General features: G+C 43.6%; 1 protein-coding gene across 1 annotated transcript in view; it reads left to right on the top strand.

The window, feature by feature from the left end:
* The window catches only part of CFAP52 (cilia and flagella associated protein 52), a 74,447-nt gene extending 72,633 nt beyond the window's left edge, over positions 1 to 1,814 (top strand). The window contains exon 14 of the mRNA XM_088468464.1: positions 1,331 to 1,814. Coding sequence (XP_088324590.1) covers positions 1,331 to 1,506 — 176 coding nt within the window. The 3' untranslated portion in view covers positions 1,507 to 1,814. The remainder of the gene's footprint in view (positions 1 to 1,330) is intronic.
* The last annotated feature ends 19,927 nt before the right edge of the window (positions 1,815 to 21,741 follow it).

The following is a 21,741-nucleotide window of genomic DNA, read 5'->3' as shown; positions in this document are numbered from 1 at the left end:
TGCATGCGCAATGGATCAGGCCCGCAGAGCGTTGTGAAAAAGACAGATTTATTGAGCTGGTAATTTTCAGCGACGAGTTAACCTTCCAAACCAGCGGGAAAGATAACAAACAGAACATTCGCAAATAGTGGACAGAACATCTGAGATCAACAGTTTAATTCCCCGAAGATCAATGTCTTCTGTGTTATGGTATGTAAAAAAGTGTATGGCCCCTTCTTTTCCCAAGAAAAAAATGTAAATGGAGCTTCTTATATCGATATGCTTCAACTGCACGAAGATAGTGACAACGTCATTTTTCAACAAGATGGAGCACCGCTACACTGGCACCACAAAGTTAGAAATGACCTCAACTAATTGGCTGCGCAACAGACACCAACATGTCTCTCCTACGCTGGCCACCACGAAGTCTCCATCTATCAACCTGCAACTTTTATTAGGTCAAGGACAAGGGGGTCTATTTACTAAGCCTTGGATGGAGATAAAGTGAACAGAGATAAAGTACCATCCAATCAGCTCCTAACTGCTTTGTCACAGGCTGTGTTTGAAAAATGACAGGAGCTGGTTGGCTGGTACTTTATCTCCATCCAAGGCTTAGTAAATAGACCCCAAGGTCTTCATCCTTCCCCTTCCTGTTAATCTCGAAGATCGGAAACAACGTATCACAACAGCTGTTGCTAGAGTTGATTCAGACATGTGAACGCATGTTTGGCAAGAATTCAACTACCGTGTTAATATCTGCCGTGTGTCTCAAGGTACACACATGGAACATCTGTTAGTTTCTGTAATAAACTTCCATAGTTTTTCTACAAAATAGTGTATGGTACCTGTTGTTATCATAAACAGTCATTATGTTATAATTTGTTAAAACTGTCTATTTTGTAATAACCCTGTATATTTTTAATTTGAGCCTGTATAGTCATACTTGCCTACTTTTGAAAAAGCATTTCAGGGAGATTGTGAAAGCGCCACGTATGTGTGTGACGGTAAGTGGACGTGTACTGCTACATTTGAGAGGAGGGTCATAAAATTGACATATCCAAATGTAAACGAGCCCCAAAACAGTAGGTAACATATACTTGTTGATGAAACCACACTCTACCATTACCTTTACATACTGCTTTCATATGACTTTTGGCACTTCAGTGTATATAGTGGATTTCAATATAATTTGGATACAGTGTAAATTCTTGGAAACACAGATTTTTACAGAAGCCATAGTGATGAGGGCACCGTTTCTAGAAAAGAACTATAGAAATAATAATATCCCCTCCTCCACCCTGACTGCAGTTCTCTTACCCTTACCACACTAATCTCATATCTCTTCTTCCAGGCGGGGATGATAAACTGGTAAAAGTTTGGGATTACAATGAGGGTGAAGTGACCCAGGTAGGCATTGGACACAGTGGCAGCATTAGCCGGCTAAAGATCTGCCCTCTCTCCAAGTACATCATAAGCGTGAGCGCGGATGGGGCCATTTTGCGCTGGAAGTACCCCTACACAGCCTAAATAGCTGCAAGCTGAATCCTGTTGGAGAACAAGAACAACGTATTTCTATAAGAATATCATAAGGTCAAGTTCAATCTCCAACATCAAAAGAGTTTCAATATATGGAAGCAACACCAATGCCAGTAATTTCCTTATCATTATACCATGGACATTATACAAATGATCCATTCTGTTGACTAATACTGCAATTAGGGTCACTTTTACCAACTACCCTTTGTAAATTTCGGCAAAATAATGCTAGTAGAGACCTTCAATAGTAGATGGGTCCGTTCATGTTTATCCTCATACACAATGTCTGGATTGTTATACCACCCTTTTATTTTGAATAAATAGATATTTCATTATTCTGCTTTTTATATGTAATTATTGTGGATATAGAGGGAGACCCACACCAATATGTAATTATTGTGGATATAGAGGGAGACCCACACCAATATGTAATTATTGTGGATATAGAGGGAGACCCACACCAATATGTTATTATTGTGGATATAGAGGGAGACCCTCACCAATATGTAATTATTGTGGATATAGAGGGAGACTCACACCAATATGTAATTATTGTGGATATAGAGGGAGACCCACACCAATATGTAATTATTGTGGATATAGAGGGAGACCCACACCAATATGTTATTATTGTGGATATAGAGGGAGACCCACACCAATATGTAAAATCACATTCCCATTTCCATGAATTAATCTGGCACATCTGCCTGGGGTAGGGAAGGAGCAGTTACTTGGGCTGACACAGGCAAAGTATGGTGGGTGCACGTTCACATAATTGTGAAATGATGAATCTGCGGCAGAGAGCTATATCACTAACACAAGAGATCTTGGTTTGTAATGGTCTGGTGCTACACATGAAATGGATGGATGGATGTATATATGTATGTATGTTAACAATAATCATATAACAAATGAAAACTGAATTGAAATCTACGTTGTTTATGTTGAGTTTATTTTGAAAAAAACAACCAAAATGAATAGAACAAGATGTTATTTGGATATAAAAGTATATAGAAAACCCTATGGTGATACAAGTGCAGTGTGATCACATGCAGACAGGTAAACTACATGCAGTGTATGCCCAATAGGTGATGTCCATAGGAGAGAGTGTTTTTTTCAGACCAGTAAACCTTGATTGTATAAAGGACATAATACAGATAGAGAAAATGGCAATTATATCTCTTTAAAAGATCTCATGCTCAGGATGGCGCTCATATAACATGAAAGAAATAAACACTATGGGAGGAATACTGTGCCGCGCAGAGGAAAGCTATGCAATTATAAATAGCCTTTTCACTTCATTGTAAATCAGGGGTTAACGCATAGAAACTCACTGCGCATTAAACCCCGATGGTGCCTTTTTCTCGTGGACTTTTTTTCTCAGCTCCTGAAGCTGCGTGGAAAAGTTCACCACTATGAAATAGTGTGTGGGGTTAACCCAGCTAATTGAATTGGCGGCCATGGATAATTAACCTAAGTTCTGTTTAAATAGTTGAATGCAGTGATTATTCCATTTTATGCGCTAAAAAAGAATTTGAAGAAACTGAGCTCATCGTGTATTTGTTGTAATAAAAAATCACACAATTCTGCACTGGATTATAAACCAATTGAAAGATATATTTGTTTATTTAATCATATACAGTATATACTAAAAAATATGAAAAAAAAACAACAACTTTGTATATGGATCGTGATTCAATATCATGCAAGCAATTTAAATTGTATCATTGATGAAAAAATGTATCACATCAAATTGCAACATAAAGATTAAACATAATCCTGTATCCACATGTCACTAGTGTAACAACTTTCTGCTGCTGTAGATTGTGTGTCAATCGAATAGCAGGGTCAGATGGAAATCCAATATACTGACTGTACTGGCATAGAAAGACTTTTTATTTGTAGCTTCAAAAAATGAAGTTTACTTGTGTTTGCCGGACAGTGAAAATTTATCTCCAATATGTAACTGTCAATGTAGACGATTTAAACTGATTCCAATTTAGGGCCGAATTCAATTAGCCGCGAAAAGTGCCATCTGACGAAAAGTGGATTGAATTTGCCTCATTCGCCTGTTTTGCCGCGATGTTTTCTCAATGTGCCTCCCTGCTTTTTGCCCTATTCGATTGTATAACAGGCGAAAACGCGGATAGGCGAATGTTTTACAAAGCAAAACTAGCGAAAAGGACCTCTTTTTGGGGGGAAATCAGTCTGTACCCCATAAAAAGCTTCAGTGACCCTGGGAATCGATATAGAATAATAGTAGCAGCATATGTGTGAAAAAATGATAGAAAACAATGTTTTTTCGGAAATAAGGTTAAATTTGGGGTACCTGAATATCGGTACTAGTATATTTTGATGTTTCTAAATTGAAGATTTAATAAATCTCAAAAATACACTTGCTGCAGCCTCGTGCAATCCCAAAAACACCTGTCCCAACCATATAGCCCCCCAAACTACCAGGGCCCACAGTTTTAAAATTATTGCCCCAAAAACAACATGTCTTTCTTGGGGTGAATTAAGTTAACTTTCAAAAATGTTTGCCCTATTAGTCATCAGGGGGGGTCCAAAGGGTTCTGAACCAAGTCCCCACGTTTGTACCCCAAAATATGGATTTTGCACTTCTTTTCTCCTGCCTTGTGCTGGAGAAACTTTTTGCCTGTTTTTGCCTATGGAGTTTTTCCCTAGGCGAAAACTCCGGGGAATTGAATATGGAGATACTTTGAAAACAGGCGAAAAGTGCAAATCGGATAAAACTTTTCTCCAAACTGCACTTTTCGCAGCTAATTGAATACGGCCCAGAGGTGGGTTTAGTAAAAACAGATGTAGAATCAAAGGGGCATAAGTATCAAAGGGGCATAAGTATCAAAGGAGCATATGTATCAAAGCTTCATGTGAGATATAATTGTGAGATATATATCACCAACCAATCAGCTTCTAACCAATCACCAACCAATCAGCTTCTACCACAAGGGTCTCGTCGCAAGCCTGATGGTCGCGATGGTCTTGACCATCGCGAGCGCGACCATCATCCTGGCCGCTCGCATTAGCTGTGGGCGGCAACCCACAGCAATGCGAGCGGCCAGGAGACCGCTCCATAAAAAAAAAAAAGACGCCCTGATTCAGAGCGAGCGCTCTGTCAGAGCGTCCGACTCTGAATCAGGGCCTAAAGTCCTAATAACTGTAAAACACTGTTTAGGTCATTTATTTATTATTTATTAACAGTTACTTATATAGGGCAGCATTTTCCGTTGCGCTTTACAATTTGAAACAACATTAATAGAACAAGACTGGGTTGTAAGAGACAGACGTAAAGGTAAGAGGGACCTGCTTGCAAGCTTACAATCTATAGGGAAATAGGTGTTGATACACAAGGATAGGTGCTACAAATTGCAAAGGTTGCATAGGTTCTTGGTGAGCTGTATGATCCAGTCACACAGGAAAATTGGCCTAGGGTTAGAAGGATGTGAAATTGAAGAAAGAAAAAATATGTGAGGTTATGTGTGGACTGTATGAAAGGATGTAATTAGATAGGGAAGCTATGAAGGTTATGTAGGCGGTTCTGGAATCTGATAAGCTTTTCTGAAGATGTGAGTTTTCAGAGAATGCTTGAATGTTTGGAGACTATCAGAAAGTCTTATTGTGCATGGGAGGGTATTCCACAGGGTGGGTGCAGCCCGAAAAAAGTCCTGTAACCGTGAATGGGAGCAAGTAATGCATGAGAAGAGATCCTGCAGTTGCTGAAAGCGATGAGGATAGCACTGGTGAATCAGACGTTGACTGTGTACTGGAACCACTACTAGTTGAAGTGGATGCTGATAAGCGATGAGTATAGCACTGGTGAATCAGACCTAATTAGTGAACTGAGCCTCCCTTCTGGTGATGAGGGACAGCTCCGACGGAACAGACACTAGGATGGGTACTGATTACCACTACTGGGGATTCAGATACTGGAAAATAAATAGATACTGAAAGCACTCTGGAAACAGTAACAAGCCTGGAACGCAGTAACAGCTAGTAGTGACTAGTGAAGCAAAGTTGTACAGGCAATTTCCTGTTCTACAAGACTTCCTGAAATACCCTAAGGTATGTAACATAGGCCAAGGATCTCAGTTGACCGAGCCCTGGACACCCATTGGAGGAAACTGAACAGGTGATATCAACCAACATGGCGGCGCCCATGCCCGCACCGAGAATAGGACGTGCTCATGGAGGCCTAGCAGTCCCCGAGAGAATATCCGAACCACTACTAGAATTGCATCTGACATCTGGATGCCAAGAAGCCCGAAGACGCTGGTGCAGAGGTAAGCAGCGATCCCGGGCCGCATCCTGACAGTACCCCCTCCTTTCAAGGTGGACTCCGAACACCCAAATGATTTATCAGGAAATTTTTTATGGAATGCACGACTATGTAGTGGTGCATAAACCTCAACAGCTTTGACCCAAGACCATTCCTCGGGGCCATAGCCTTTCCAATCAATCAAATACCGGAGTGGTCCAAGACGTAAACGAGAATCCATAATTTGTTTCACTTCAAATTCAACTCCACATTGAGGGCCTCATTCAGAGGCGGTCGGAGGATGCAAGCGGTCGCTCAGAAACTGGGCGGCCGCTTGCATCCTGACCGCCCGCCTCTGTTTTGGTCGTTAGGCTGTGGGTTTACACCCACAGCTCTAACGACCGCTAGGGTGATGGTCGCAATGGTCAGAGACCATCGCGACCATCGGGGCTTACGACGAGACCCTAGGGTAGGGTCTCACTTGTCGTAAGCCCCGGAGAGCTTCTGGCTCTGTCAGAGCCGGAAGCTCTCCACTGACATCACTAGTGATGTCAGTGGGGCCTCCCCCAAACGGTAGGCGTTCCCATGGGAACGCCTCCGTTTGGGCTGCCACCCCCCCGGCCCGCCTTCCAAACGGGGCGAGCTGTCAATCAACATCGACAGCTCGCCCCCTTTGGAAAGAGACCCGCTACGACCGGCGCTGTCGGTCGTAGCGGGTCTCACGCATGCGCACGAAGGAGCCGGCTCCCTCGTGCACATGCGCACTTGACAAACATCGAGGCGGCCGTGCGGTCGTAGACCGTACGGCCGCCTCTGAATGAAGGCCTGAGTGTGAACTGACGGGGCCCTAGGTGAAGAGCGACAAAATCGATTTAAGGCCAGGGGTCGAAGTAAAGAAACTTGGAAGGAATTAGATAATTTCTATTGCGGAGGTAAATCCAGCTTGTACGCAACTGGATTGATGACTTTCAAAATTGAACCGTGGAACAAACTTCATACTCGGAACTTTCATTCGGATGTTCTTCTTGGACAGCCACACTTTGTCACCAGGTTTTAACATAGGGACAGCAGATCGTCTCCGGTCAGCGAATTTCTTGCAATTCTTGGAAGTTCTTTAGAGAATTGTGAACTTTTCCCCAAATAACGGAATAAGGGACTGATTCAGACCCGCTTGCTAGGATGCGTTCACACATAACCTGCTGTTGTTTGCACTCTGCGCCTGCGTACAGGACGCAGTGCGTGTGCACTAACTAGTCCATGCGATTGGGAAGCGTTTGGACCCTGTACATAGATGCTCCGCTAGAATGAGTGAGAGGTCGTGCCGTTTGTGGGTGGTGACAGGGGGTGGTCGATGGTAACGGGGAAGTGGTGGTGCGAATGCAGGCATGTCTGTGCATCTGAACGCCATTTCAGGGGCATGCATAATTAAGACGCAGTGTCAGCATACATGTCACATGGCTGAATTACACACAACAGCACTCCCAGTACTTGCGGTAGGGTATGGTCAGCCACAAGCGCTGCGTATGGGTCCGATGTTACTCAATGTTACCGATTGTTTAATACACTTCCTGGAGATAACATGTGTTACTAAGGGAAAGTGGGCATCTTGTATCAGGCTGGCGGGATCGCACGGCAAGACATAGTGGGCGTGCTAATATCTTGCTAAAAATCGCAGGATTTGAATACTTTGGCAGCTGAAGGCTGCGTGCGAACGCATCCTAGTGAGCGGGTCTGAATCAGGCCCTTAGATCCTAGCAAGTCAGTGCCTGCCCGGACTTCCAGTGGTGGTAAAGTTTGGAACTCTGGAACTCTTGGATGTTTGCCAAATACGGTAAAAAACGGAGTTGAATTTGTGGAGGTATGGTAACGGAAGTTATGGGCAAACTCCGCCCAAGGCAGTAGTTCCAGCCAAACATCCTGGGAAGATGTTACAAACAATCTGATAAAAGTCTTGAGCTCTTGATTCACTCGCTCCATCTGCCCGTTGGTCTGGGGATGATAAGCGGAGTAGAACTTCAAACAGATGCCACAGGAGGAGCAAAGGGCACGCCAAAACCTAGCCACAAATTGAACCCCTCTGTCAGAAACAATCTCTGTAGGAAGACCATGAAGTCGGAAAATTTTGCGGATGAAAGTTTTAGCCAAAAGAGGTGCAGAAGGTAGACTGACCAATGGAACAAAGTGGGCCATCTTTGAGAAGCGATCCACAACCACCCATATTGTATTAAATCTCTTAGAGGGTGGCAAATCAGTAATAAAATCCATGGTGAGACCACAGTCTGGTGGGAATAGGCAAGGGCCGCAGATGACCCATTATTTCCACCGACAAGACTTATGCTGAGCACACTTGACACAAGAAGCAATTAAATCCTTGACGTCTTGCCATAGATGGCCACCAGTATGAGCGTTGAAGGTATTTCAAAGTTTTGAGTTTTCTGGAGAGGCCAGAAAACATTGAGGCGTGTCTCCAAGTAAGAAGTTGTTTTCTAAGGTCAGGGGCTACAAAACTTTTACCTGGAGGTGGAGTATCCAACTTAGGGCCGTATTCAATTAGAAGCAAAAAGCCGAGATCCGCGACAAAGTATCGCCAATTTCGACTTTTCACCAGTCGGAAACTTTTTTCCGTATTCAATTCCTAATACTTTTCGCCTACGCGGAAAGTCAATGCAATGTAATACGCAAAAAAGATTTGCCTTTGAATAGCAGGAGATAAGAAGTGCATTTTTATGATTTTGGGGTGCAAAGGTGGGGAAACCACTCAGAACCCTTGGGACAACCCCCCAAAGGATAACTGCGTCAAAAAAATCCCTAAATAAAAGTGAGGAGCACTCCTAAAAAGTAGTTTGAATTTGAGTGTGAAAAAGTACAAAGTGAGGGTACAAACATAAAAAGTAGCAAAATAGACTTTTTGGGGGCCTGCAAGCATGGGTGTAGTGTTTATTTGAATGCAGGTGCTTGCTTCAGGTGTATTTTTTTCGTTTTTAAAACTTCACTTTAGCGACTTTAAAATATGCTTGCACCCATTTTCAACTACCCCAAATTTGACATGACTACTTATTTTCACACAAAAAAACTGCTTAATGCTATTCTTCACCACTTGTGCAAATACACTAATTAGAAGCAATTGACACAACTTAAGTACCCCAAATAGCTTTATTAGGGCTATTCGGGCACATCTATATTGATTCCCAATGTTAGTGCATCTTTTTGGCGGTGACAGGCTGGTTTCCCCAATTCTGTCAACACTTATCGCCTGTTTCACATTCAGCGGGGTGCATTTTCGAAAAGACGTGATGTAGGCAAAAACTCTGGCAGGCGGAACTTTATCGCGTACACAAAACTAGTTGAATGCCACCCTTAGTCTGAGCGAACAGCAAAGGATGAAGAATTGTCTGAGGTTTGGCTTGTACTTCATCTTCCTCGGATGGAACGAATGATCGGGACAAAAACAAAGCATCTGCTTTTTTATTAAGAATTCCAGGATGAAACATAACTTTGAATTGAAAATGGAAAAAAGTGACCACCGGGCTTGACGAGGATTGAGTCTTAAAACTGTTTTTAAATAAAGAAGATTCTTATGGTCAGAAAATTATAGTGATTGAATTCAGCTCACTCCAAATGTCTCCATTCTTTCATGGCCAGCAGCTCCTGATCACCAATGGAATAAATCCTTTTCGCTGGGGAAAATTTCCATGAGAAGAACTCACAAGGGTGATTTCGTCCATCTGTAGATAGAATGGCTCCTACTCCAACTGAGGTTGCATCGACCTCCACAGAAAAAGGCTTTTCCAAATCAGGTTGAAGTAGAATTGGAGCTGATGTGAAAGCCTCCTCGGTCTGCGCCTTTTCTAGTGAAGGCTGTGATGGGGGCTACTATGGATGAGACATTAAGAATGAATCTTCTATAATAATTAGCGAATCCTAGAAACTGTTGAATCCCCCTCAAAGAATTCGGCTGAGGCCAATCTCGTATGGCACTCAGTTTCTCAGGATCCATTCGCAGGGAACTTCTGGAAATGATATGGCCCAGAAATGATACTGCAGGCTTTTTGAAAATACATTTGGAGGCTTTTCCATATAACTGATGTTCTCGAAGGCATGAAAGAACTTCTCGGACGTGAAGACGATGAGATTGGAGATCCCTAGAAAAAAATGTAAATATAGACAAGTAGACAACAATGAAGCAGTACAGTATATCCTGAAAGATGTTGTTGACATATGCCCGAAAGATTACGGGGGCATTATCAGGTATTCATAATGCCCATCTCGGGTGTTGAAAGCCATCTTGCACTCATTCCCCGTTTCGTATGCGGATGAGATTATAAGCTACACGGAGGTCGAGTTTTGTAAAAATAGAGGCGCCTCGTACTTTGTCAAAGAGCACAGGGATAAGTAGAAGGGGATACTTGTTCTTTATTATCATATCATTGAGACCCCTATAATTGATGCATCCTTCTTTTCCACGAAGAAAAACCCTGCACCTGCTGGAGAGATAGAGGGCCTTTTTCAGGTTCTCTTTAATGTAATCGGACATGGCCGCTGTCTCCGGCACGGAAAGAGGATAGATGTGGCCATGGGGAGGAATTTTCCCAGGAACTAAGTCGATGCCACAATCCCATTTGCAATGGGGTGGCAACTTATCTGCCGTTTTTCACAAAAAAACGTCCGCAAAATCTCGGGAAGCTCCGGGATGGAAATAGAAGTTGGGTCCGAGGAGAGAGACAGGATCTTATGTTCAGGAGCGATAGTTGGAACTGTTCAGACTGGAAAAACCTTAGATAGGCAGTTTACCAAGCCGAAACATGCATATTGGACCAATCCAGAGTGGGGTTATGGATTTTTAACCAAGGTAAGCCTAGAACGAGGTCATGAGTACTACTACAGAAGACAAGAAACTCCATATTTTCTTGGTGTAGTGCACCAATACGTAATGTAACCGGAGTAGTGCTGAAGGAAATGACTCCCGCTTGAAGAGGACTCCCATTCACTCCAGATAAAGTTAAACTGTTCGGGAGGGGTTTAACAGGGATTCTGAGCTCCTGGACGATGGCCTCAGAAATAAAGCTTCCAGCAGCACCAGAATCAACTAATGCTAGTAAGGTTTTGGCTTCAGATCCCACTGACAGAGTAACTGGCAGTAGGGAGTCTATTAAATGTGAGGGTCCTCCTAAAATGGTTAAGGCTTCTTTTTTCCCAGCAGCAGAGAGCAGGACTTTAGAAAATGGTCAGGTCCGGCACAATAGAGGCAGAGCTGGTTACGCATTCGGACTGCACGTCCGTTTAAATCTAGACATTTTCGTACACAGATGCTATATCATTCACATTGGAGGTCATAATCCGATGAACAATCTGCACCTGCCATGTGGCTCAAGTCTAGATGGTGCAAACAATGGTGGCATCTAAAGTTGCACCAGGTGATATTACTGCATCTACAGACACTCAAAGTGGACGTCTCAGTCCTTCATATGCGCGGATGTACACCAAGGAAGGGCTTTGTAGTGGCATTTGCATAAAGTCACAGATGGGCGACTGCCAAGAGTGCAGCCATAGCGTCCACCTCTGAATCCCATTTTAATTTCTGAAGTCCTTTTCTTTTTGATGTAGTCAGAGCCCGTAAGATTTATTTGAACAAAACTGCTAAAATACGAAAAAATTTATATTTTAGTTTTATATGATGCACAAAATGCGGGTTGGTCGATGAACAATCAAACAATTGCCAGTTGGATTATATATGTATTCTTTTGTAACTGGCCTTGCAGCTGTAAGAGAAAACTAGATTTTTGTTTTTACATTAATCCTTTTTCTCATAGTCCATTAGGGAACATGGGACACCCACCTATTTCACTATGTTTTGTTCCTTGTGGATATGTTGTCTATTGAAATAGGACGTTATATTTTTATTGTTCTCTCCTATCTCTCATTTATATTTCTACTGTTCTAGGGCTTTGTTAGTCAAATAGATGATAACTTTCTAGCCAAGGGTAAATAATTGACAATGCGCTCAAACTTCATTAAGCTTTTTCTTAAAGTGCCCACAGTTCCATAGCCCATTATTCCCATATCCCCCAATAACTTATGAAAAAAAAGCAACTTAAATACAAAAAAACCCACTTTTTTTTTAAGGCAATAGAAAATTACTATTAAAATGCCTTATTTCTCAGCCAAATCGAATGTTTCTCTATGATAACTTATTGTATTAGTTCACTATTTACGTTGTTTTGTATTCTACTCATTATGGCCATTGATAGATGGATAGATGGTCACTTCTGTTCATAAATATGTAGCTTGGCCATTTTTCTCCTGTTAGGAAATATTCAATTGATTGAAAGCCATGCAATTGTAATACATATATTGCATACTGAATTATGTATCGCTGACACTTTTGGTACTTTACACAATAAAATTTTTTTGTAAAAAAAATATAATAAAAAAAAAAATCTTATTTCTGAAGAAAGCAGCATAAGAAAATAAAAATAAAAAATAAGGAATTTCAATCCGATGATTGCAGCGATACATATTAGGTAGGTAGGCTGCTTACAATTTAAACACAAAATGGTCTGAGGCTTTTGCAATTACATGTTACTATAAATTTGAAAACTAGGAATCAGAATTGATTTCTATCACCACAGTCATACATTTTGGAGAGTTTGAAAAAAAAGTCACTCAGCTAAATATTTATATGAAGCCAAAATTTAGGGTTTAAGAAAATTATGGGTCAGGAAAAATTTAATTCCTTTCTTATTTCAAAACACGCAAACTATTCAACTTTTGTTATTGCAGCAATTCTTTTGTAATACGAATACAGTTGAAAATAACAGAAATTGGAAACTACTGGACCAAGGTTAAGTTGGGGACTAGCAGCTTGTAAGAAGAGGAACATGGTGGATGACCCTAATTTCACAGCTATTCAGTAGAATGTTTGCTTTGCTACACATTTTATTTATATATTAGTACTATGGACTCAGCATTAGCTCTATTTATCCTGTGGCATGCCTTCTCCTTGCTTGGTCTGTCCCATCTCTGTTGCAGTGGTAGAAGCCGCTTGACGGAGATGGGACAGGCAATTATTATATAATTTTTTATATATATTAGCTATAATGTGGAGTTATAAATAACTATCTTATACTCAAGTAATGTTAATATATTTATACACTACTTTAGATGTCTGCATAAACAGTGTCTTCTGATGCTATTGCTTATATACAGTGATCATTAAATATGTATAACATCAAGGAATAATGCACGTCTACTGAAAATTATTTTACAAATTAGGGGGTAAATTTACTAAGATTTGAGTTTGGTTGAGATTGCAATCTCGGAGGGGTTTAGGCATGTTTTTCATCTCGCAAATTTACTAAAGACAAACTCGGGTGAGTTTGGGAGAGAGTTCTCATTTTTCACTGAAAAACTCGGATGAGATCGTAAACTCAAATCAACTCACCATCGGCCAAACTCTGAAGTACTTTTCATGTAAAAGATGCAACTCGGGAATTTACCAAGAATCAAGATTACAATCTCGGGTGAGATTGGAGCAAACTCGCAGAGAAATTGAAGTTTCAAACACTCCACCTCCTGGGCTGAGACTTTTGCAGAAACATACACAGATCAGTGTGATTTGTGTATGTTTCTGCATATGTGCTTAATTTAAAGTTTTACATATAGCGACCACTCATTGGCTGGTTACCCGTGTGTCCCAGCCAATGAGCGGCCGCTACATGTAAAGCGGCCTCTGATTGTCTGGCGGGCCGTGGGATTTCCTGAAGAGGCCCGTCAGCTGGCATTCGTGAAGTATTGGTATGTATGACAACACATAGCAATACTTGTCCGTATGGCCTTGGGGCAGTCGGTTTGTTATGTTGCCAGGTCCAGGGATGCTACTGAGAGCAGCGCGAGGATGGAGGTGAGTATAGGATCTTTTTTCAGGTACACCCGTGGAGAGACGGTGATAGGGTCTCCTGTCTGTGGCATTACACCCAGGTCGGTTTGGGTCCAGTGCTGATTTTAAATCAAGGGGGATCCCTACAAATTTTTCCCCCCTATATTTAAAACCAGCATTGGCCCTGCAGCCAGATGCTGGTTCCTAAATTACAGAGGAACCCTACCCGTTTTGTTTCTTATAATTTTAGGAACCAGATCTGGCTGAGCAGTCCGGGGCTGGTTATGCTTTTTTTTTGGGGGGGGGGGAGGGGACCCTACGTAATTTTTTTAAGGATTTAACCCTTGTTTAACAGGTAGACCACACATGCAGCCTTCACATATCTCACTGATATGTGCAGGCTGCTTGCTCAGGAGAGTTTTGCAGAGAGAAGACACTGCAATCTCAGGTGAGTAATCTCATCTAAACTTGCAACTCGGGGGAGATATCTCGATGTGCTTCACCATCGGCCAACTCACTTTCAGCTAAATTCACTTCTTAGTAAACTTGCGAGTTTAAAAACTGGAAAATCACCCAAGTTTTGGCGATGGAAATCGAGTTTAAAAAAAAAAAAAATAGGTCAGACTCGATTCTTAGTAAATTTACCCCTAGAAGTCAACTTGTTATCTTATTAGAAGTCACTGAGATGTTTACATATCATATAATTTTGCAGTTTGAAGTGCATTATACCATTTATAAACACATTTGTGCACATATTTTTCTAAAACACTCAATGCAATCAGTATTTTCTTTACATCTTCAGCATATATCATTTTCACCACAAGATGGCATTAACACCTTTAATTTTATGCATTGCTCTCTTGTAACTATTTTGAATTTAATTTTTTTTTTCTACCAATAGACATTGTTTATTAATAGTTTCTATACTTTGTTCAGAATATACAGCTAAGCATGGCCCACTTTGGGGGATATGATCAAGGTTGCTCTTCGTCAGCAAAAAGTAAGATTCTAGACCACTTAATTAAAAACACAATAGTGTTAGTGAAAACACCAGTGGGTATGTGAGCTTTAAAAAATATGGGGGTTTTTTTTGGATCCATTTATATTATTAGTATTTTTATTTATTTGGCCCCACAAAATTCCATATTGCTGTTCGGTGGATAAATAGAGCATAGTATGAAACCATAGAGGACCAGTGAGCACAGGCAAAATGCAGAACATTCAGGAAGAATCACAAAACATGAAAAATTGGAATAGCAAGAAAATTAGCACATTACTTAACACTTATTAGGCAAGCTATAGAAAGGGTCACACAGACCACCTGTAGGGAGGTGAGGCATCGTTTATTACTAGGAAGTGTGGAGAGGGATCAAGCTGGAGTAACTGTGGGCCTGATTCACAGACAGACGCAATACCGAACGCGCAATTATTTGCTATTGCACATGTGCGAATGCCACACTGTGAACACGCAGCGATTGCAATGCGATTACGTTTGTACAGAGTAACCATTCGCAAAGTCAGTGACAGGTAGTCAGCGTTTGGGGGGGGTTAGAAAAACGTAGTCTTGTCTGACCGTTTAAATTTCATGGGCATGCATAAATTAGCCATTGCGAGCTCCTGTGCAGCATGAGAGCTCTCTGCGTGTCAGGAGAGCTACAGTGTTTGCAGCCGGTCAGACTTGACTTACATGCTGCGTGACTGCCTGATATGCATCAATGGTACCGATGTTTATGCTGTTGCACATCGTTGGATGGATACGAGAAGGCAGCAGTGGGCGTCCCTATGCTCGGCCATGCTTTGGAAAGCATTAGCATATTTTAGCAACTATGAATCGTGAGAGAATGCAGTTGCGATTACATTACTATCTGTCTCTGAATAAGGCTCTATGTGTATGTAAGTGATAGTGACGAGTTTGATTCTGTAGGGAATGTAGAGCCTGGTAGAGTGCGGGGGATGGGAGAGGGAAATCAGTCATGCTTCAGAGCTGAGGACAGATATCAGTGAGAGGGTGTCTGGGTGTCTGGTCACTTATATGCAGTACGTGCTAGTCTCTAGTTTCACTACCTGGCAACAGTTTGCCATATTGCCCAGAGACTGAGGGCCTGATTCACTACGGAACTCAACTGCGAATGCAATAGTGATTACGCACGCTGTTCAACTGCGATAGTATGCTAATCCATTGCGAACGACATGCTGCCGCAGTACTACATAAGGACGCCCACTTTACCTTATACACATCAGTAATGTTTAGCAAGACTGCTAAACCATCGTTACTATCGAGTACCCTCGCAGCCTCACGCACACTTGCACAAGGTCTGACTTTACTCTGAAGTTGCTAACATCCATGCACACTATGAGACCTCAGGCTGCGTAGGCCATCGCAGTGGATAATTTATGCATGCCCCTTCAACGGCGTTGAAACGCACTGGCAAGCCTGCATTCGCTGACCACCCCTGACACCACCCACAAACGGCACTTCCTGTCAATCACTCTGCGATGGGTCTGCGTAGTCACTGCGATCGCAGTGGCCGGTGTGCGCACTGCAGTGCATATGCAGAATGCAATAATCGGCCGATTGCGTGCGTATTAGCAACTGCGTTCCTTGCTGAATCAAGCCCTGAGATAGTTACTCACCAAGATACAATCTGCACATGTGCCGGCTTCTATTTGTATCCTCAGTTATCCGCCTTCTTGGGGGATAAAGGATGTACAAACCTAACAAACCTTGCTAGGTATTACTTAACACTTAGCTCCCATGCACAATGCTGGGTGTTCCTGAATGTTGCTGCCTTGTACCTTGACTCTGCTCTTGCTCATGCTCTTATGTACTGTCGCTTCATCTGCTCGCAAATGTATTAGATCTTAAGCTAGGATACTGCTGAATCCTTGTGTACCTTATTTTGCCCACAAGTGTAGCAGAACCCAGACTGTATTAATACTTCACACCCGCTGAAACCTTCTGTATCTTATTGTAGCAGACCCTAGATTATGTTAAGACCATACTGTTAGGGTGCATGTGCAGTAGCACAACTGAGTAGGTATGGGAGGAAGTAATGTGATTGCCACCCACAAAAAAAAATATCTATACTGTTTTTTTGTGTATACTTCTCTGCAACAGGGATCCTCTGAAGAAATTGATCCTCCCTGGGAAGGCAGTGTCTTCAGCCAGAATTTACTATTCATGCAGTGTCTTCAGTCCATATTTACTAATCATGAAGGAGGTCACATGGTCCAGAAGATGACTGTTTGTGCAGGAATATAACCATCATACAACAGAGGTTCAACCAGACTCGTACCGCCTCTGTCACTTTCTGCCTCGTTTCCCCTCCAGGCTTGTGTCTCTCCAGTCTCCAGCCCCTCTAGCCTCCTGTCCTGTGTCTTTTCAACCTCCTGCTCCGTCACACCAGCTTACTGTCTTTCCAGCCTCCTGCACATGTCATTCCAACCTTTTATCTTTCCAGTCTCTTGTCCCCTCTCACTCTAGTCCCGTCTTTCCAGCCTCCTGCCCCATGTCTCTACAGCCTCCTGCCCCATGTCACTCCAGCCTCCTGTCTTTCCAGCCTTCTGCCCCCTGTAACTCCAGCCCATTCTTTCCTGCTTCTTGCCCCGTCTCTCCAGCCTCCTGCCCCATGTCTCCCCAGCCTCCTCACCACTCACTCCAGTCTCCTGCCCCATCACTCCAGGCCCCTGTCCCTCCAACCTCCTGCCCCCAGTCACTCCAGCCTCCTGCCCCATGTCTCTCCAGTCTACTGCCCCCTGTCACTCCAGGCTCCTGCCCCCTCACCTGTCACTCTAGCCTCCTGCCCAATGTCTCTCCAGCCTTCTGCCCCATGTTTCTTCAGCCTCCTGCCCCTGTCACTCCAGCCTCCTGCCCCCTGTCTCTCCAGCCTCCTGTCTTTTCAGCCTCCTATCCCCTGGCACTCCAGCCTCCTGTCTTTCCAGCCTCCTGTATCACCTCAAGAGCCAATCTTCTCCCTGGCCCCCTCCAACTTAACTTCTTTGAAAGCCTGCATACTCCTCTTTGAGCTCCTCTTTTTCAGCAGCAGGGCGTAGAGGACAGATGTGGAGCCAGTGGTGAGCTGTGCATGTGCAGAAGGTTCATCTTGGAGGCCGAGCCTCAGTGGAGAGCCTCAGGGTCCTAGTGCCCAGTGGCTGTTGGCTTGGCAGTAAACAGAGGCAGCATGGAGCAGGCCTCTAACATATGGTGCTGGCGGGTGACTGTGGCTGTTGGTGAGAGGCCAATTCTCCTTCCTCTGTCCTCAGTGCCTCCTGACAGCTGGTGCCCGGAAGCTAATGCTTCGAATGACTACAGGAGTTATGACACTGGTGTCAGATAGAGAGTAGGTGACAGTTTTGGTAACATCAAGAGTAAGAAAATGATATGTTGAAGGTGGAAGTAACAGATATGAGAGAAAAACTGTATATGAGGAATAAAGGAGATTCATTAGGAGAAGTTAAAGATAAGGGTAACAGAGCAGACATGAGAAACGGAGGACAATGTAGTGTTGTCCGCAATGAGAGAGATGAGGGTTTGAGTACAGAGGAAAGATGACCCACTCAGTTTTAAACATGTTGAACTGTAGGTAATTTGGGGGGAAATCCATGAGCAGGCAGCAGAGAAACAACAAGGGAGGAGAGGCTAACTGTCATTGGTGTGGAGGTGGTACTGGAGACAGAAGAAGTTGATTAGTTCATCAAGAAAGAAGGCAAACAGCAAAAGAGCTGAGGATATAGGGCCTCATTCAGACCCACTCGCGAGCGGCTGTCCGCTCGCAAGTGGGTCGATGGTGTGCACTGCGCATGCGCACGACGGAGGGAGCTCCTGATTCAGCCCCGCTCGCTAGGATGCGTTCGCTCGTAGCGACGATTTTCGCATTCTGCGCATGCGTACGCATCGGAGTGTGCATACACGAACCAGTGCGAGAGATCTGTCCAGCAGAACGAGTGACAGGAAAAGCCGTTTGTGGGTGATAACAGGGCTGGCCATTAAAAACGGCGAGTGGAGGTGCGAACGCAGGCGTGCCTGAGCATCTCACCGCCATTTCAAAGGTGTTAATAATTAAGAGGCAGCATCATAGTACACGTCACCTGGCTTGTTTTTACACTGAAGTGTTCACAGTGCTTGCGGTAGGGTATGGTCTGCCACAAGCGCTGCGATCGCATCCGATGTACCGATGGTTGCATACACTTCCTGGAGATGATGTGCGCAAGTGGGCATCTTAAGACAGGCTAGTGGGCATCTGCATACACAAAGTGATCGCATGCCAAGACATAGTGGGCGTGCTAATGCCTTGCCGTGTGATCACCTGCCTTCCCAAATTTGCATACGCGTCTAGCGAGCGAACGCATCTAGCGAGCGAGTCTGAATCGCGTCCTAAGTTTAGTGGCAACAGAGGTGATGGGGTTATCAATAGGAATACTGAGATCACCTGCGGTTTGGGAGGATAGGTCAAAGGATAGGAAGTGGGAAAGTTGTCAAGGAATAGAAAGACAGGAGTGGAGGGATAGATAATGACCAAAAAACAAAGGTAGATTGGATAGAAGAAATAAGCAGGGTGGGTATCGAATGAGGAAAAAGAGAGATTGCTCCGAGGAATTACCCAGGAGATGCAGCATGGAGAGCACAGGATTACAAAAAAACAAGTACATGTGTTGTGCTAGAATTACATACGCTAGTAAAATCATATATGCTGACTTTCCAGGAATGTTCAGGAGAATCTTGATAGGATCTGTGATTTTCCCAGATGACAAACTAGCACACATATACACCCATCAGCCATAACATTAAAACCACTGACAGGCAAAGTGAATAACATTGATTAACTTGTCACAATGGCACCTGTCAAGGATTGAGATACATTATTCAGCAAGTGGACAGTCAATTCTTGATGTTTATGTGTTGGAAGCAGGAAAAATGGGCAAGTTTAAGGATCGAAGCGACTTTGACAAGGGCCAAACTGTGTTGGCTAGATGACTGGGTCAAAGCAACTCCAAAATCGCAGGTCTTGTGGGGTGGTTAGTACCTACCAAAAATGGTCCAAGGAAGGATAGCTGGTGAACCAGCAACAGGGTCATGGGTGCCCAAGGCTTATTATAATGCACTTGAGGGGCAAAGGTTAGCCCGTCTGGTCCTGTCCCACAGAAGGGCTACTCTAGCCCAAATTGATGTATAAATTATTGCTGACTTTGATAGAAAGAGGTCAGAACACACAGTACATCGCAACTTTCTGCATATGTGGCTGCGTAGCCGCAGACCAGTCAGAGTGCTCTTGGGGACCCCTGTACACCAGTGAAAGCATCTACAATGGGCATGTGAGTGTTAGATGTGGACCATGGAGCAATAGTAGTAGGTGGCCTGGACTGATGAATCATGTTTTCTTTTACATCATGTGGACGGCCAGGTGTGTGCGTCGTTTCACCTTGGGAAGAGAGAGCACCAGGATGCACTATGGGAGGAGGTAAACCGGCAGAGTAAGTTTGATTCTCTGGGCAGTGTTCTGCTAGTAAACCTTGGGTCCTGGAATTCATGTGGAAGTTACTTTGATACATACCATCTATCTAAACAGTGTTGCAGTCCAAGGGCCTGAATTAGCAATTGCATGCAGGCAGCTTTGCAATTGTGATCCTTGCAATAATGCAAATGCAGCAGGAGGTGTATGACACCCCCTGCTGCATTTGCAATCCCAGCACTGCGAGAGATGGAAGCAGGCTGGGATCACCATCGCGACCATCGTTGGTTGATGGTCGCGATGGTGGACGGAGCTGGGCAGCCGGCCAGCTGAGTAAGCCTCAGCTTACTCAGGCTGTCCGGCTTTCGAGCCCAGCAGACTGCGTACGTTCATGCAGTCCCTGGGCTGGCCACTCCCAGAAAATGGGGTGGACACGCCCCCTTTCTGGGAACACCAGCCGCCCCCGCACCGTCCCTTAAATGCCTCTGCCTGTCAATCAGGCAGAAGCATTCAAGGGCTTGCGTACATCTTAGCAGGACCTATTCTGCACACTTGCAGAATGGGTCCTGCGTATGTGCAGATTCCCGATAATCTGGAATCTGCGTCAGGCCCCATTTTCTGCCCCTTCATAGTAACGGTGTTCCCTATGGCAGTGGCCTCTTTCAGCAGGATAATGTGCCCTGCCACACTGCAAAAATTGTTCAGGAATGGTTTGAGGAACATGACAAAAGGTTCAAGGCGTTCACTTGGCCTCCAAATTTCCCAGATCTCAATCCAATAGAGCATCTGTGGGATGTGATAGAAAAACAAGTCAGAGCCATGGAGGCCCCAGCTCGCAACTTAAAGAATTTAAAAGAGGTCTAATGTCTAGGTGCCAGATACCACAGGACACCTTTGGAGGTCTAGTGGCCATGGGCGTAACTACCATAGGTGCAAGGGGTGCAGCTGCTATGGGGCCCAAAGCTTAGGGGGGCCCCATCTTCCTTGTTAAAGTTATATGTGTTACATACATTTTTCACCATTTGGTGGTACATAGGGGCCCTTACCAACTGTTGCTATAGGGCCTTCAAATACCTAGTTACACCCCTCCATGTGGCGTCCATGCCTCGATGTGTCAGAGCCGCTTTGATGGCACAAGGGAGACCTACACAATATTAGGCATGTGGTTTTGTTATGGCTGATTACATTAACTATGACAGAGACTGCTATGGCAAAGTATTTTTTTTATTGCGCAAGACTAGTATCACTGAAACATCTGAGTAATACATAGGTCATTTTGTAATTGTCAGGATAAGCTGTAGTAAAAAAAAAAATATATTGTTCACCTTGGTGATGCCACTTAGCATACACATGAGAAAGAGGCGACAAATTCAGCAGTATTCCAGCAGTATAAAATAATGAAGGCCTCTGTCATTGTGATTTTGGGAGAGGACAGAAATGTCTATACAAATACTAATTTGTGTTTGAAACACACTCTCATGTTGACAAACAACCTGGCAGTGCAGGTGTTAAAAGCCCAAGCAGGATCCTGTTATACAAGGCTTTCCGCTAATTTCCCAAACCATTAGCAGAGATTTCCTGGTGATGTCACCCAATAGGAGGAAGTGGTTGGGCCTCAGTATTTC

This window comes from Taudactylus pleione, unplaced genomic scaffold (assembly GCF_031769625.1).
Source record: "Taudactylus pleione unplaced genomic scaffold, aTauple2 ptg000012l, whole genome shotgun sequence".
Classification (NCBI taxonomy): Eukaryota; Metazoa; Chordata; class Amphibia; order Anura; family Myobatrachidae; genus Taudactylus; species Taudactylus pleione.
The sequence above is the reverse complement of the archived record's forward strand: the minus strand, read 5'-3'. Positions and strand labels throughout refer to the sequence as shown.